The following is a 12,816-nucleotide window of genomic DNA, read 5'->3' as shown; positions in this document are numbered from 1 at the left end:
TTTATGAGTGCTTGTATCAGAGGCAAAACTCGCATCTGCATATGCAGTAAGGATTAACTCACGATTTGGCTCTAAATATAACGAGTAGTGAATAGTCTGCTTCAAATACCTTAATACTCGTTTAGCTGATTGCCAGTGTCTAACAGTTGGATTATTGTTGTACCTAGCCAATTGATTTACACAGTAAGAGATATCAGGTCTAGTCCAATTACTCAGATACATAAGACTTCCTATCAAAGATTGGTACATAGTCTTATCAAATACAGGACTCTCAACATTAGTGTCCTTAAAATCCATAGCCATCGGAGTTTTAGCTGGTTTACACATTTCCATGTTGTATCTCTTTAATAACTGAGATATTTTACTGGCTTGCAAAATCTTAAAACCCCTATTCGTTTTCACAATATCTAACCCCAAATAGTGGCTTATTTTCCCAAGATTTCTAATTGTGAATTTATTTTGCAATCTTGAAATGATAGTTTGTGCTTCTAACTCAGTTTTTGTTATTATTGCAATATCATCTGTGAATAATAAAAGAAAAGATAATACTCCATTGTGTTCTCTTCTAAACAAACAAGGATCAGCATTACTGGCTACAAAACCTAATGCACTCAACTCATTAACTATACATTTATTCCACTCATAGCCTGATTGTTTCAATCCATAGAGGCTTTTCTTTAATTCCCAACAATCATGGTCTCTATCATTGGTCAATCCTGGTGGTATTCTTAAATAAATAGTATGTTGCAATGGAGCATGTAAATATGCAGTTTCAACATCTACATGGTTAACCATATATTGGTTTTTACCTGCCCATACTAAAGCTCCTCTTAAAGTAGTTGCCCTTAGACTGGGTGCAAACACCTCGTCATAATCCTCAGTAGTTTGGGCAAAACCTTGTGCAACCAAACGTGCCTTATGGGTTATGGTTCCATCTACACCCTTCTTTATTTTATATATCCATTTGCAACCTATAGCTTGCTCACCAGGTGGCAGTTTTGCTTTCTCATAAACGTTAAGATCCTGCAAAGACTTCAACTCCCTGTTCATTGCAGCTTTCCATGATGCCTGTTCCTTTTCAGGATACATCCTGATCTCATCATAGTTAGATGGCTCTGAACTAACTTGACATATACTAGCTTCATAGCGATCAGGTGGATGTCTGATACGCGTTGAACGCCAAGGAATTACAGGGCTTTGAGTTTCTGACTCCTTTTCTTCCTCTGATTCATCTTTTATCTCCCCTATCTTCTCTTCATCTTTTATATTTACAGGAGATGTATTATCATTACTAGTTACGTTATCAGAGGAGTCCTCAAACACTAGAGGATCAGTATTAACGGTTTCTTGCTCTAACCTATCCCAACCAACGTGCTCAAGGAATTTTGCACTCGCACTGTTATATACATTAGTTGTGCCTCGTTCCCAGAAGCGATAGGATCTGTGGTTAGCTTCATAACGTACGAAATATAATTGCCTAGCCCTATGTTGGCCTTTACTCCTAAGTTGTGCAGGAATGTGGACCCAAGCTGGGGTGCCAAATGTGTGCAGGTAATCAAGGTTTGGTCTTCTACCATGCCATATAGTATATGGTATTTTACCAGTAGAAGTATTAACAACTATATTCAGAACATGGTTTGCACATTTTGCTGCCTCCCCCCACAGTCTATCTGTTAAGCCTGAATCTCTTAACATGGTTCTCATCATGGCTTGTAACGTTTGCCCACGTCTCTCAACAAATGCATTATGTTGAGGCCTATAAGGTGCTGAACGTTTATGCTCAATGCCAGCAGATTCTAACATGTCAACAAAGCGCTTATTTGTAAATTCAGTACCATTATCAGTAATTATACACTGAACCTTTCTCTTTGTTTTTCTCTCCACGAACTTCAGCCAGTTTGCAAATTGTTGGAAAGTGTCTGCCTTTGACTTAAGCAGATAACAAAAACCATAACGAGAGTAGTGGTCCAAGATACTTAAAATATAACATGACCCTCCTAAACTTGGTTTCATGGGTCCAATTAAATCAGTAAACACAACTTCCAAAGGTACAGTTGTTTTGAAGCTGTTTATCCTGTTTGCCGGACTTGCCTTACTCTTTTCCTGATTACAGGCATTGCAATTCAAATACTTACTACATGGCTTCAGTTTAACTCCCTCTACTAATTCAACTGTTTTACGTAGTGAGTTAAAGTTCACATGCCCTAACCGCCTATGCAATAAATGTATACATTCATCATGTGGCTTCTTGTTCTCACATATTGAGTTAGCTTTAACTGTATTAACCTGGTTACTTGTGAGAACGAATAAACCATTTTTCAACTTAGCAGTTACACAGGTTCCATTCCTCTCAATAGTGCATTGCTCCCCTCTGAATGTTACCACAAACTCAACTTTAACCAATTCCCTTACAGATAACAGGTTGAATCTTAGTTTAGGTATATATAACATAGGTAACTGTTCATCAATGCATGGACAATAGGAATTACCTTCACCAGAGGCCTTCATCTTCCAACCGTTGGCTAGTGAAACATATTGGTTGCTGTTTTTCATATTAACAAACCTCTTTTTCTCTTTAGTAATGCATTGTGAAGCCCCACTATCAACAACCCACAATTCATTGTTTCTGGATGTTGGTTCACCAGAAATAGCCAAACCAATGCTCTTCTTAGCCTTCCCACTGCTATTCACATTCTGTTTTCTACCCTTCCTACAGAATTTGGCTATATGCCCTTTAGCCCCACAAGAAAAACATTTCTTGACGTTGTAAGCAGTGGTAAATTGCTGCTCCTCTCGTGGCTGTGTCTCTCTCACCTGGTCTCTGTCACGCCTCCTTCTGGACTCTTCCAGCAATCTCCCAGTAATGTTAGTAAATGTCAGTTCCTCTCTGGTCAGGACTTCCAAAGAAGAAACATACTCATCATAACTCTCATCCAAAGATGACAAAATGATGTAGACCTGATGCAACTCTGAAAAAATCAGCTCCTTTTCATGAAGCTCTTGAAAAGTTGCCTTCATGTAATTTAAATGGGTCAGCATATCTCCATTCTTCTGCAGACGAGCCCTAAACAGCTTACATGTAAGGTGAATATGTGCACCCACACTGTCTCGAACATAAAGCCTTCGCAAAACATCCCAACACCTAGCAGCAGACTCCTCACCACGAATATGGACAAGCTGCTGGTCATTCAGTGTTAGCCCAATAATGCAAAGAGCTTTCTCATTGCTTCGTTTAAAGTTGTCTAACTTCTTTACATCCTCTTCGTCATCTGGATCCCAAGCAGTAGTATTAGGTGGGTTATTTACAACAGTCCATAGTCCTTCCTTGCGCAAAAGCAAGCAGCATTTCGTGGACCAGGAAACATAGTTTGTCCCATCCAACCGGGTTATCCAGGAGATGCCTGACAACAGTTCCTGTGCCATTTTACACCAAAAAACTAACACAAACCCAGCTAGGAATACTGTGTGTACTAACACTCAGTACAGGCCTGGGCCCATAACCAGTGTTAAGGAATTTGTTGTGCAGAGGTCTCCTTGTGCTACCAAAGAGTTGCACAGACAAGGAATGGTACTGAGAGTAGAAAAAGTCACACAAGAATACACTGAGTTATAAAAACAAAAAGTAGTAGACATAGCATTATGGTTAATATATTTTCAACCCAACATTGTAGGCTAACACCATATGCCTAACAAAAGGGATCCTTGGTTATTTGTTTTTACTTCTCTGAAAATCTTACTGCTGATTCTAAACGCCTTTACAACTTGGGTCCTATCGTTTTGTTTCCATTATTTTTAATTCTGTAGATTTACTTGATCCCTGAAACAAACATGAGAATCAGGTAGTTTTTTTAATTTACAAGGTTTTAACGATGGTTCCAAGTTATGACAGCCTTGGAAAAAGTGACCTACAACATGTTCTCGCACTTACAACCATTGTACTATCCCAGCAGTCATGTGATCTCAGTTCTGTGTTTGGCAGCTTTTACTACAGGCTGCAGCATCCTTGGGTCACGTGATTGTAATTTATGACCTTTTTTGCCAATTTTCAGCCAAAAATATCCATTTGAGGAAGGCGGGTTTGCTTAATGACTGTGTGATTCACCAAAAAAAATTGTCATAAAATAGACCTAGCACTACAGAAATTTCAGTCCCAGTTGTGGTTGTAAATAAAGGACTACTTGTACCACGCAATGGCCCTAACCAAGCAATATTATTATTGCATATATTTATTGCCATAGGCTGAATAGGAAGCTATTATTAGATGACTTCTTCATGTTATTCATATGTAATACTTCATACTTTTTCTGGCAGGGTTGCATGGGACACGACAAGAAGAAATGATTGATCATAGGCTAACAGATAGAGAATGGGCTGAAGAATGGAAACACCTTGACCATGTAAGGAATGTCTGTATTCTGTTCAGTAGTATATACATCACAACTTTTAAGTTTAAAATTAGTGAAAAATGCTTATTAACTTTGTCTATAGATTATGAAAATTTGCTGTCTAATCCTATACATGCTTATAGATTGGAGTGGTTCTCATCTCTGTTATATTAGCACAAAGATAAGAAAAAAAACTGATGAAGTTAGAAAACAGGACTCATCATAATGTGTGAACTGATCTATCTATCTCTATACCTCTATATATATATATCAATATCTATATCTGTTTAAGGAGGGGGGAAATGTTACTTATGGTTACAAGATCAAAATGCCAATTTGAATGTCAATTATTTTGAACTCACTGAAGCAATGCTTGCCATTTTCACATGAGATATCACTGAAATTTTGCAAGATTTGTAAAGTTCATGATGACATATTTTAAAAAAAATATTATTATTTACATTATATGGAATGAGCTCTGCTTGGCAATTAGGTGAATGCTATTGTTGAATTGCCAATTCCTGAAACAGTCATTAAGATGTCCAACTGGATCTAAAATAACTGGACTCAAATTATCCCTTATCCTTAAAACTATTTCCCTGAGCCAGCCCATGATAAATGAGCCTAGCAGTTTTCCCAGAATCAGCATGAAAACAAATATTTGTAGCATACAACATTTAAATTGTTGAAGGTTCCTTTGAAAACCAGTAGTAAACATAGTATAAGGACCTACCATGGCTGGAGAATGACCAAAAATGTTGAGTCTAGGTGCTAGGATTTCCTCTCCTCCAGATCTTATTTAAATATAAATGGTAACTAATATGCTTAAAGAAGAGTGGGAGCTTTATGTATAAGAGATAGCCCTCCTGCACATTCTTTGGAAATAAAAAATTAGGGTGTCCATGGGTTGAGTGCTTTATTTCCTTTGCACGCCTGATTAGAAAAATTGAAATTGGAAATACATCCCTAAGACAGCATTGGGAGGAAGAAGATTCAGAGCACACGGCAATAGCTGTGTGGAACTGTTATCCTTCATCTCTCCCTTTATGCCAGTGTTTCTGTCTTACACCTTCTCAACATTGTCATTACTGCAGAAAAAGTTGGAACTCCTAGCTAACTTCACCATTGAGCCCTGTATAATAGATGCTATAACAGATGCAGTGCTTCTGCAACAGAAGCTGCAGTGGCTTCTTTCACTTGTCCTCACTCCACCCCCAGTAAATATTGCTAATGGCCCTTCTGAATGGGAAATGACCTGGACTAACAGTTGGACGTGGTCTGTGCTGGCTGACCACCAGAGTAAATTGGCTGAAATCCACTGTACTGCTTTGTTAATGTCAGATTGGATACTGTGTTCTGGGTACTCAAACATAATCAGCCACCCAAATAGAGTGGAACTGTGAGCCAGCTTAGTTCTCATTCAGCAGTGCCACAGTTCACCTAGAAAATGCAGTCTGTTTGTGTGGCAGTCAGCGGTGAAAATTAAATAGCATGTCCTATTGGAAAAACAAGACAGTAGTGGATGGTGGGAGTCCATTTGGCTCTTTTATGCAGAGGACCACTGAAGTGTGATCCTGCTGTACAGAATCTGGGTCATACAGGGCAGAATATACATCAAATAAACATTAATGTTTCATCATTCCCTTTCCCTTTTTGACATCTAGCTCTTAAACTGCATCATGGACATGGTAGAAAAAACAAGGCGATCTCTCACTGTGCTACGACGATGTCAAGAAGCTGATCGGGAAGAACTTAATTACTGGATACGGCGGTACAGCGATGCAGAAGATTTAAAAAAAGGCAACGGTAGCAATCATTCCAGGCAGCAGAGTCCAGTGAACCCCGATCCCATCCCTTTAGGTATGGTGTCTTTAACCATTCAGAAACACCTTTGAGCACTTTGATGTTGCTGTGTTAATGAACTTACATCTTTCTTTTTTAATATTGGTCATTTGGGTATTGTATGTCTAGTTTAATGAAGAGAAGGATGAGGGGACACAGGATAGCAGTGTTCCAATATCTCAGGGGTTGCCACAAAGAAGAGGGAGTCAAGCTATTCTCCAAAGCGCCTGAAGGCAGGATAAGAAGCAACGGATGGAAACCAATCAAGGAGAGAGAAGCAAGCTAGAACTAAGGAGAAACTTCCTGACAGTTAGAACAATTAACCAGTGGAACAACCTGCCTCCAGAAGCAGTGAATGCTCCAACACTGGAAGTTTTTAGGAAGAGACTGGACAGCCATTTGTCTGAAATGGCATAGGGTTTCCTGCCTGAGCAGGAGGTTGGACTAGATGACCTCCAAGGTCCCTTCCAACATCATCATCATCATCATCATTAATATTATTCATTATCATTATCATTGATCATCGCATAGTCAGCCAGATGTTCAGACTGGATTTGGCATTTTTGTCTACCTATCGAGTCCTTACCAAGGACCTGGGATAGGCAGATGTGGATGTTTGATGGTATTATACATAACGTCGCCAGATGGAAGCAGTTCCTAGTAAGGCCGCCTTTTGCAATTGGCTAATAGGCAAATTTGTCAATGCCAGTGGTGTTCAAGTGGTGCTCCAGTTGTTTTGGGATTGCACCCAAGGTGCCTATTACTATTGGTATTACCCTTGCTTGCCTTTGCCACAGCCTTTCTATTTCTATTTGTAGGTCTTTGTATTTTGTTATCTTCTACAGTTCTTTCTTGTCTATTCTGCTGTCTCCAGGCACTGCCATCCAGACTTTTTTGTCTTTCTTATCGACAATTGTTAAGTCTGGGGTGTTATGTTGAAAGTGCTTCTCTGTTTGAATTCTGAAGTCCCAGAACAGTTTAACTTTATCATTTTCTATGACTTTCTCTATTTTATGATCCTACCAGTTTTTACTTACAGGCAAATAATATTTCTTGCAGATCTTCCAATGCACCATTGTTGCTACTTTGTCATGCCACTGCTTGTAGTCAGTCTGTGCGATCTTCTTGCAGCAGCTTACCAGGTGGTCCACTGTTTCTTCAGCTTCTTTGCATAGGCAGCACTTACTGTCTGTTGCTGTCTTCTCAATTTTGTATGCATTTGTCCTTAATGCTTGGTCTTGTGCAGCCAGAATTAGTCCCTCAGTCTCTTTCTTCCACTTTCCTGCTCTTAGCCATTGCCAGGTCTTGTTATTATCTGCTTTCCCAGTTATTTTTTCAATGTAGTGGCCATGTAGTGCTTTGTCTTCCCATGCCTCTATTCTCTTCTTCATTTGGTCTTTCTTGTAGACCAGTTTGGTCTCTCCAGTAGTCAGTAAGCCTTCCTGATATACTAATTTCAGTGCATCTTCATCATTGTCCTTCAGATATTCTTCCAAAGCCATTTTTTCTTCTTCAACCATCTGATGTACTTGCAGCATTCCACGTTCACCTATTTACCTTGGTAGATAGAGTCTGTCAATGTCACTGTGTGGATGAAGGGCATGATTCATTGTCATTATTTTTCTGGTTTTCCTATCCATTGCTTTTAGTTCTGCTTGAACAGTCCACTATTCCAGCTGTGTATCTAATGACTGGAATTGCCCAGGTGTTGATTGCCTTCACAGTATTTCCTCCATTGAGTTTGGACTTTAAGATCTTTTTCACTGTCTTGATGTATTCACCTCTAATCTTTTTCTTGGCTTCAGTCTGCTTGATGTTGTCAGCTTGAAGGATACCCAAGTATTTGTAGTAATCTTCCTCATCCTTACTCTTAATGTTATTTTTGTGGGGCATCTTTATTCCTTCAGTTTTCACTATTTTTCTTTGTTTGAGAGTAAGTGTGGCACATTTGTCCAAGCCAAACTCCATTGCAATATCTTGGCTATATATACGGACAGTGTTCAGCAGCAATTCTATTTCAGATGATGTTTTTCCATACAGCTTCAGATCATCCATGTAAAGGAGGTGGGATAGTCTGGCAGGTGTTTTTGGTGTTTCATAGCCATGTCCTGAGTTATTCAGTATTGTTGACAGAAGAAACAGTGCAATAACAAATAGTAGTGGTGATAATGAATCTTCTTGAAATATTCCTCTCTTGATATTAACCTCTCTGTCTTTCACCATTGACCTGCAACTGTGTCTTCCACTGTGCCATCGATCTTTGCACAAATTTTCTGATGTTTCTACTGACTCCTGTTATTTCTAGGCACTTAATTATCCAGTCATGTGGCAGAGAGTCAAATGCCTTTTTGTAGTCAATCCATGGCACATTCAGGTTGGTCTTCCTTTTCTTGCAGTTTTCCAAGATCATTTTGTCTATTAGGAGTTGATCTTTTGTTCCTCTGCTATTGGGGCGGTATCCTTTCTGCTCAGGTGGAAAGAGATTGTTTTCAACTAGATGCTGTTGTACTGCATCAGCTACCACACTATTGTTGTTGTTGTTGTTATATTATTATTATTATTATTATTATTATTATTATTATTATTATTATTATTATTATTATTATTATTATTATTATTTATTTTACAATTTTGTATCTATAAAATGGTTATCTTTATTTAAAATAACACATTAAAAAGAGGGTGGAGGATTATTGAAATACGATATTTAGCTCTACACATTCACTTGGATTAGGCTATAGGGATTCTCTAGGGGTAAGAAAAGAAAAGCTAGTAAATCATTATAACTTGATACACAAAAGAACTAGTGTTCTGATTCTACATTGGTATTTCTTGAAAGTACAGTATATTAAAAACCTTTCAAGCACATGCCTTTCACTTGCAGCTCCTCTTTGAAACAAAGTATGACAAAAATGAAGTAGATTGTCTTATAAATTATAGAATTTAATAAAAGAAGAACAATATCATGGCTGTGTGTTTCTAGTTCATAATGAAAATAGTCAACAATTGATGAGTTGCATATAAGGCAAGATAAGAACTTCATCAATATAGGTGCTATCCCACATTTAATGGCATGTTTTTTTAAAAAATATTGTATCACAAAAAACAAACACTGCATTTTTCTGTATGTTGTAAATGTCACAAATCCCCTTTGTCATTTTTAATGAGCTAAACCACCCAGTAAAAATTACCAGCTTGTCATCTCCAGTAGCTATGGTTGGAGGAAAAGAGGGCCATCTGTTATGCCTTTGTGTCTCCCCCTCCCCACTTTAGGATTTATATCGGTACCCATTCTGTAGAACAGTTTCAATTATAGCTATAATCTATTCATTTTCAAGTTTATAATAATGACTTTAATACAAAATTCTCTGCAACCTTTGCACCACGTGAAATATCAAGCATACATATGTTACTCGCTACACTGGCTTATAACCTTTCTAATAATAAGAAATGGTGTGTGATAAGATGCATGCCGAATTGTGGGCATCTACAGTTAAAACTAATTTATGAGTGTTAAGATATACAGTATCTCTGCCTGAGACCTTGGAGAACTGTTGTTGAAAGAAATAGCATTAGCACAGAGTCACAGTTTAAAATACCTCTCCCCCCAAAAAACATATTTTATTGATTTATTACTTTATATAATGTTGCAATGATAAGAATCAATAATTGTAATGTTATTTGCATTATTTTTGGGAGATTTTTTTCTTACATTTAAATTTATATCATCTAAACAACTTTTTTGAAATTTGTATACACTTATTTATATTTGCATATTCTATTTATTTATATCTGGCTTTTACTCTTTTATAAATACCCAAGTAGATAAACATAACTAATACTTTTAGGTAAAGGTAAAGGTTCCCCTGCACATGTGTGCTAGTCGTTTCCGACTCTAGGGGCCAGTGCTCTTCTCCATTTCAGAGCCGAAGAGCCAGCGTTTGTCCGAGGATGTTTCCGTGGTCATGTGGCCAGCATGACTAGACGCCAAAGGCGCACAGAAACTGTTACCTTCCCACTATAGTGGTCCCTATTTTTCTACTTGCATTTTTACGTGCTTTCGAACTGCTAGGTTGGCAGAAGCTGGGACGAGTAACAGGCACTCACACTGTTATGCAGCACTCGGGATTCAACCCACCAAACTGTTGACCTTCTGATCGACAGGCTCAGCATCCTAAGCCACTGAGCCACCACGTCCCTTACTTAATACTTTTATCTCCTGCTTATTATTGCCCACCACAAGAACACTGGTTGGGCTGAGAGGGAATGTCTGGTAAAAAGTCATCCATCTGGCTGTCATGCCTAAAGTGGCATAAGAACTCAGTTTCCTGGTTTCTAGACCAACACATCAATCACTACACCTAACTGGCATACACACTTACCATAAACTATTTGTAAGAAATACTTAAAAATTTGTTTGAAGATGAGTACAATTACCTTAGTCTTGAATATTCATATATGTATAGAAATATCAGACAAGTTTCACATTATCTATCCACTTGATAGGATATATATCTGTAAAATTACATGTAAATAATTTATTTTATTATTTATTTTGCAGAAGGATATATAGGTAGCTTTCAATTTATGATCATAATGGAACCTGCCCTTCATGGTTATAAGTTGTGACAGTCATAAATTGGGTCACCCACATGATTGACCTGATTTTACCACTTATTTTTTGTGATAATCAGTAAGCGAACAGTACAGTCATTAGTGGTTTGCAATGGTCTGATCTTGCCATAAAACATGGTCACATGACCATGGGATGCTGCAAATGGCTGTAAATGCTGGCCAGTTGCTGAGAGCTGAAACTTCGATCACATGATTGAGGGGATAACCATTTGAATTTCAGAACCAGGTTGTACATACCCTAGGGAGGTCCTTTATAACTTTGAATGATCTCTAAAAACAGTTGTAAGTCAAGAACTACCTGAATTATATTTTGAACAGTATTTAATTTTCATCCTCTTAACAAGGAATTCCATTTAATATATCACATAAAATACATTACCAGTGAAGGTTTCTGTAAAATTCCAAATACACAATGCTTCAGATGGGTATCTTTACATTCTTAGCTAGAGATGCATGGATTGATCTTAGACTATCTACTTTTGAAAGATATAGTCCATAAAAGAGCCATGCCTCCTACCTCTTGCTTGTTTCTAGGACAGAACTTGATAAGTGGCTGGATGATTTATTTAAATGGTTAAAATGCATATACTGTATCCTGAGCCATGGTTAGAATGCAGTATTGCTGGCTAACTCACTGCTCACTGTCAGGAATTTGATTCTGACCAGCTCACGGTTGACTCATCCTTCCATCCTTTTGAGATCATTTAAATGACCCAGATTGTTGGAGGCAATATGTTCATCCTGTAAACTGCTCAGAAAGTGCTGTAAAGCACTATGAAGTGGTATATAAGTCTTAAGTGCTATTGCTATATCAGTCAGCAGTACAGAATCCTTGCTCAGCTTTAAAAAATTCTACCCTGTTCCTGTTTTGTCCATATGAAATTTCTAGCAACAGATATTTTTTTTGCTACTGTGTAAATTTCTGTCAAAGAAACAGATTTACTTGCTCAAGGACAACCCACAAGATGTGCCATACTTCTTTAAAAAGAACGAGGTACCTTTTGTGATTAAGGAAGTTCTTCATTTATATTTATTTTTCTAGACCCGTAAATAAGTGCAAGATTGGTGTATTTTAGGCCCAATTTCATTAAAGGCTACCCAAGAATGAAAACACAACACAGTGTGATGGAATGTAGGAAAGAAGAGGATTTGCAGGAGAGAGGAGGTATATTCCAGAGGTATGAGATGCAAGTCAGTCTAGATATTATGTGAGAGTACATTGTAGATGCAGATAGTAGTTCTTAGTCTGGCAAGATTTTGTCTGTAGATATGAAGCAATAAAGAATTCAGTTGGGAAGAACCATCATGAGTCTTCTTTCTTGGTTTGGGGCCTGACATACAGTATGTTAAGGTGGCTTATTTCTATGTCAGATCTATCTCAGTTTCATTTGTTGACATTTTTCACAACTGTTGAAAAGCAAGCATCATCACTATCCAAATGTGATCTTTGGATAAGAGAGAGACAATGCAGCTCCTTAGCTAACCTTACATCAAATGCCATTTTGTATGTTGCAAGACTATTGATTATTCTTGCCTCATATTTTACAAGGTCAGATAGACCAAATGCAAAATGAGAATCCAAGTTCTAGCTGCATTTTTTACTATTATTCAAAGAATTCCCCCATTACTTCCATCTTACCCCAATGTAATAATTTCCTAATAATAGTTACACAAATATGAATAGAACTATATTCTTTTTCTATGAAAAAGCTCAAGGAATTGGGATAAATGTAACAAGTTAGAGTTTCTTTTATCAAATTGTCAGTTTGTTTTAGCTGTCAATCTACATTTTCTCTTTCCATGCTTACAACACTGGTGATTTCTGTTGCATCAAATTCCCATATGATTTGCTGAATTCCAAAGTACTTCCTACTAACAGGATTATAGACTTTCCTGTTCTCAAGGTTGATTAAGCTGCTTTATATTACTTTGACAATAGGACATGTCATCTTAA

The 12,816-nt window shown here is 37.6% G+C and overlaps 1 protein-coding gene across 1 annotated transcript in view; it reads left to right on the top strand.

Moving 5' to 3' along the window:
* Window positions 1-12,816, top strand: part of RUNX1T1 (RUNX1 partner transcriptional co-repressor 1) — a gene marked incomplete at its 5' end in the record, with an annotated part of 161,401 nt that overhangs the window by 119,967 nt on the left and 28,618 nt on the right. Inside the window, 2 exon segments of the mRNA XM_083359683.1 lie at window positions 4,312-4,397; window positions 6,050-6,245. Coding sequence (XP_083215809.1) covers window positions 4,312-4,397; window positions 6,050-6,245 — 282 coding nt within the window.

The sequence above is a fragment of the Vipera ursinii genome, assembly GCF_947247035.1.
Source record: "Vipera ursinii genome assembly, chromosome: 3".
Lineage (NCBI taxonomy): Eukaryota > Metazoa > Chordata > Lepidosauria > Squamata > Viperidae > Vipera > Vipera ursinii.
This window is presented reverse-complemented; position numbering and strand designations above follow the sequence as displayed.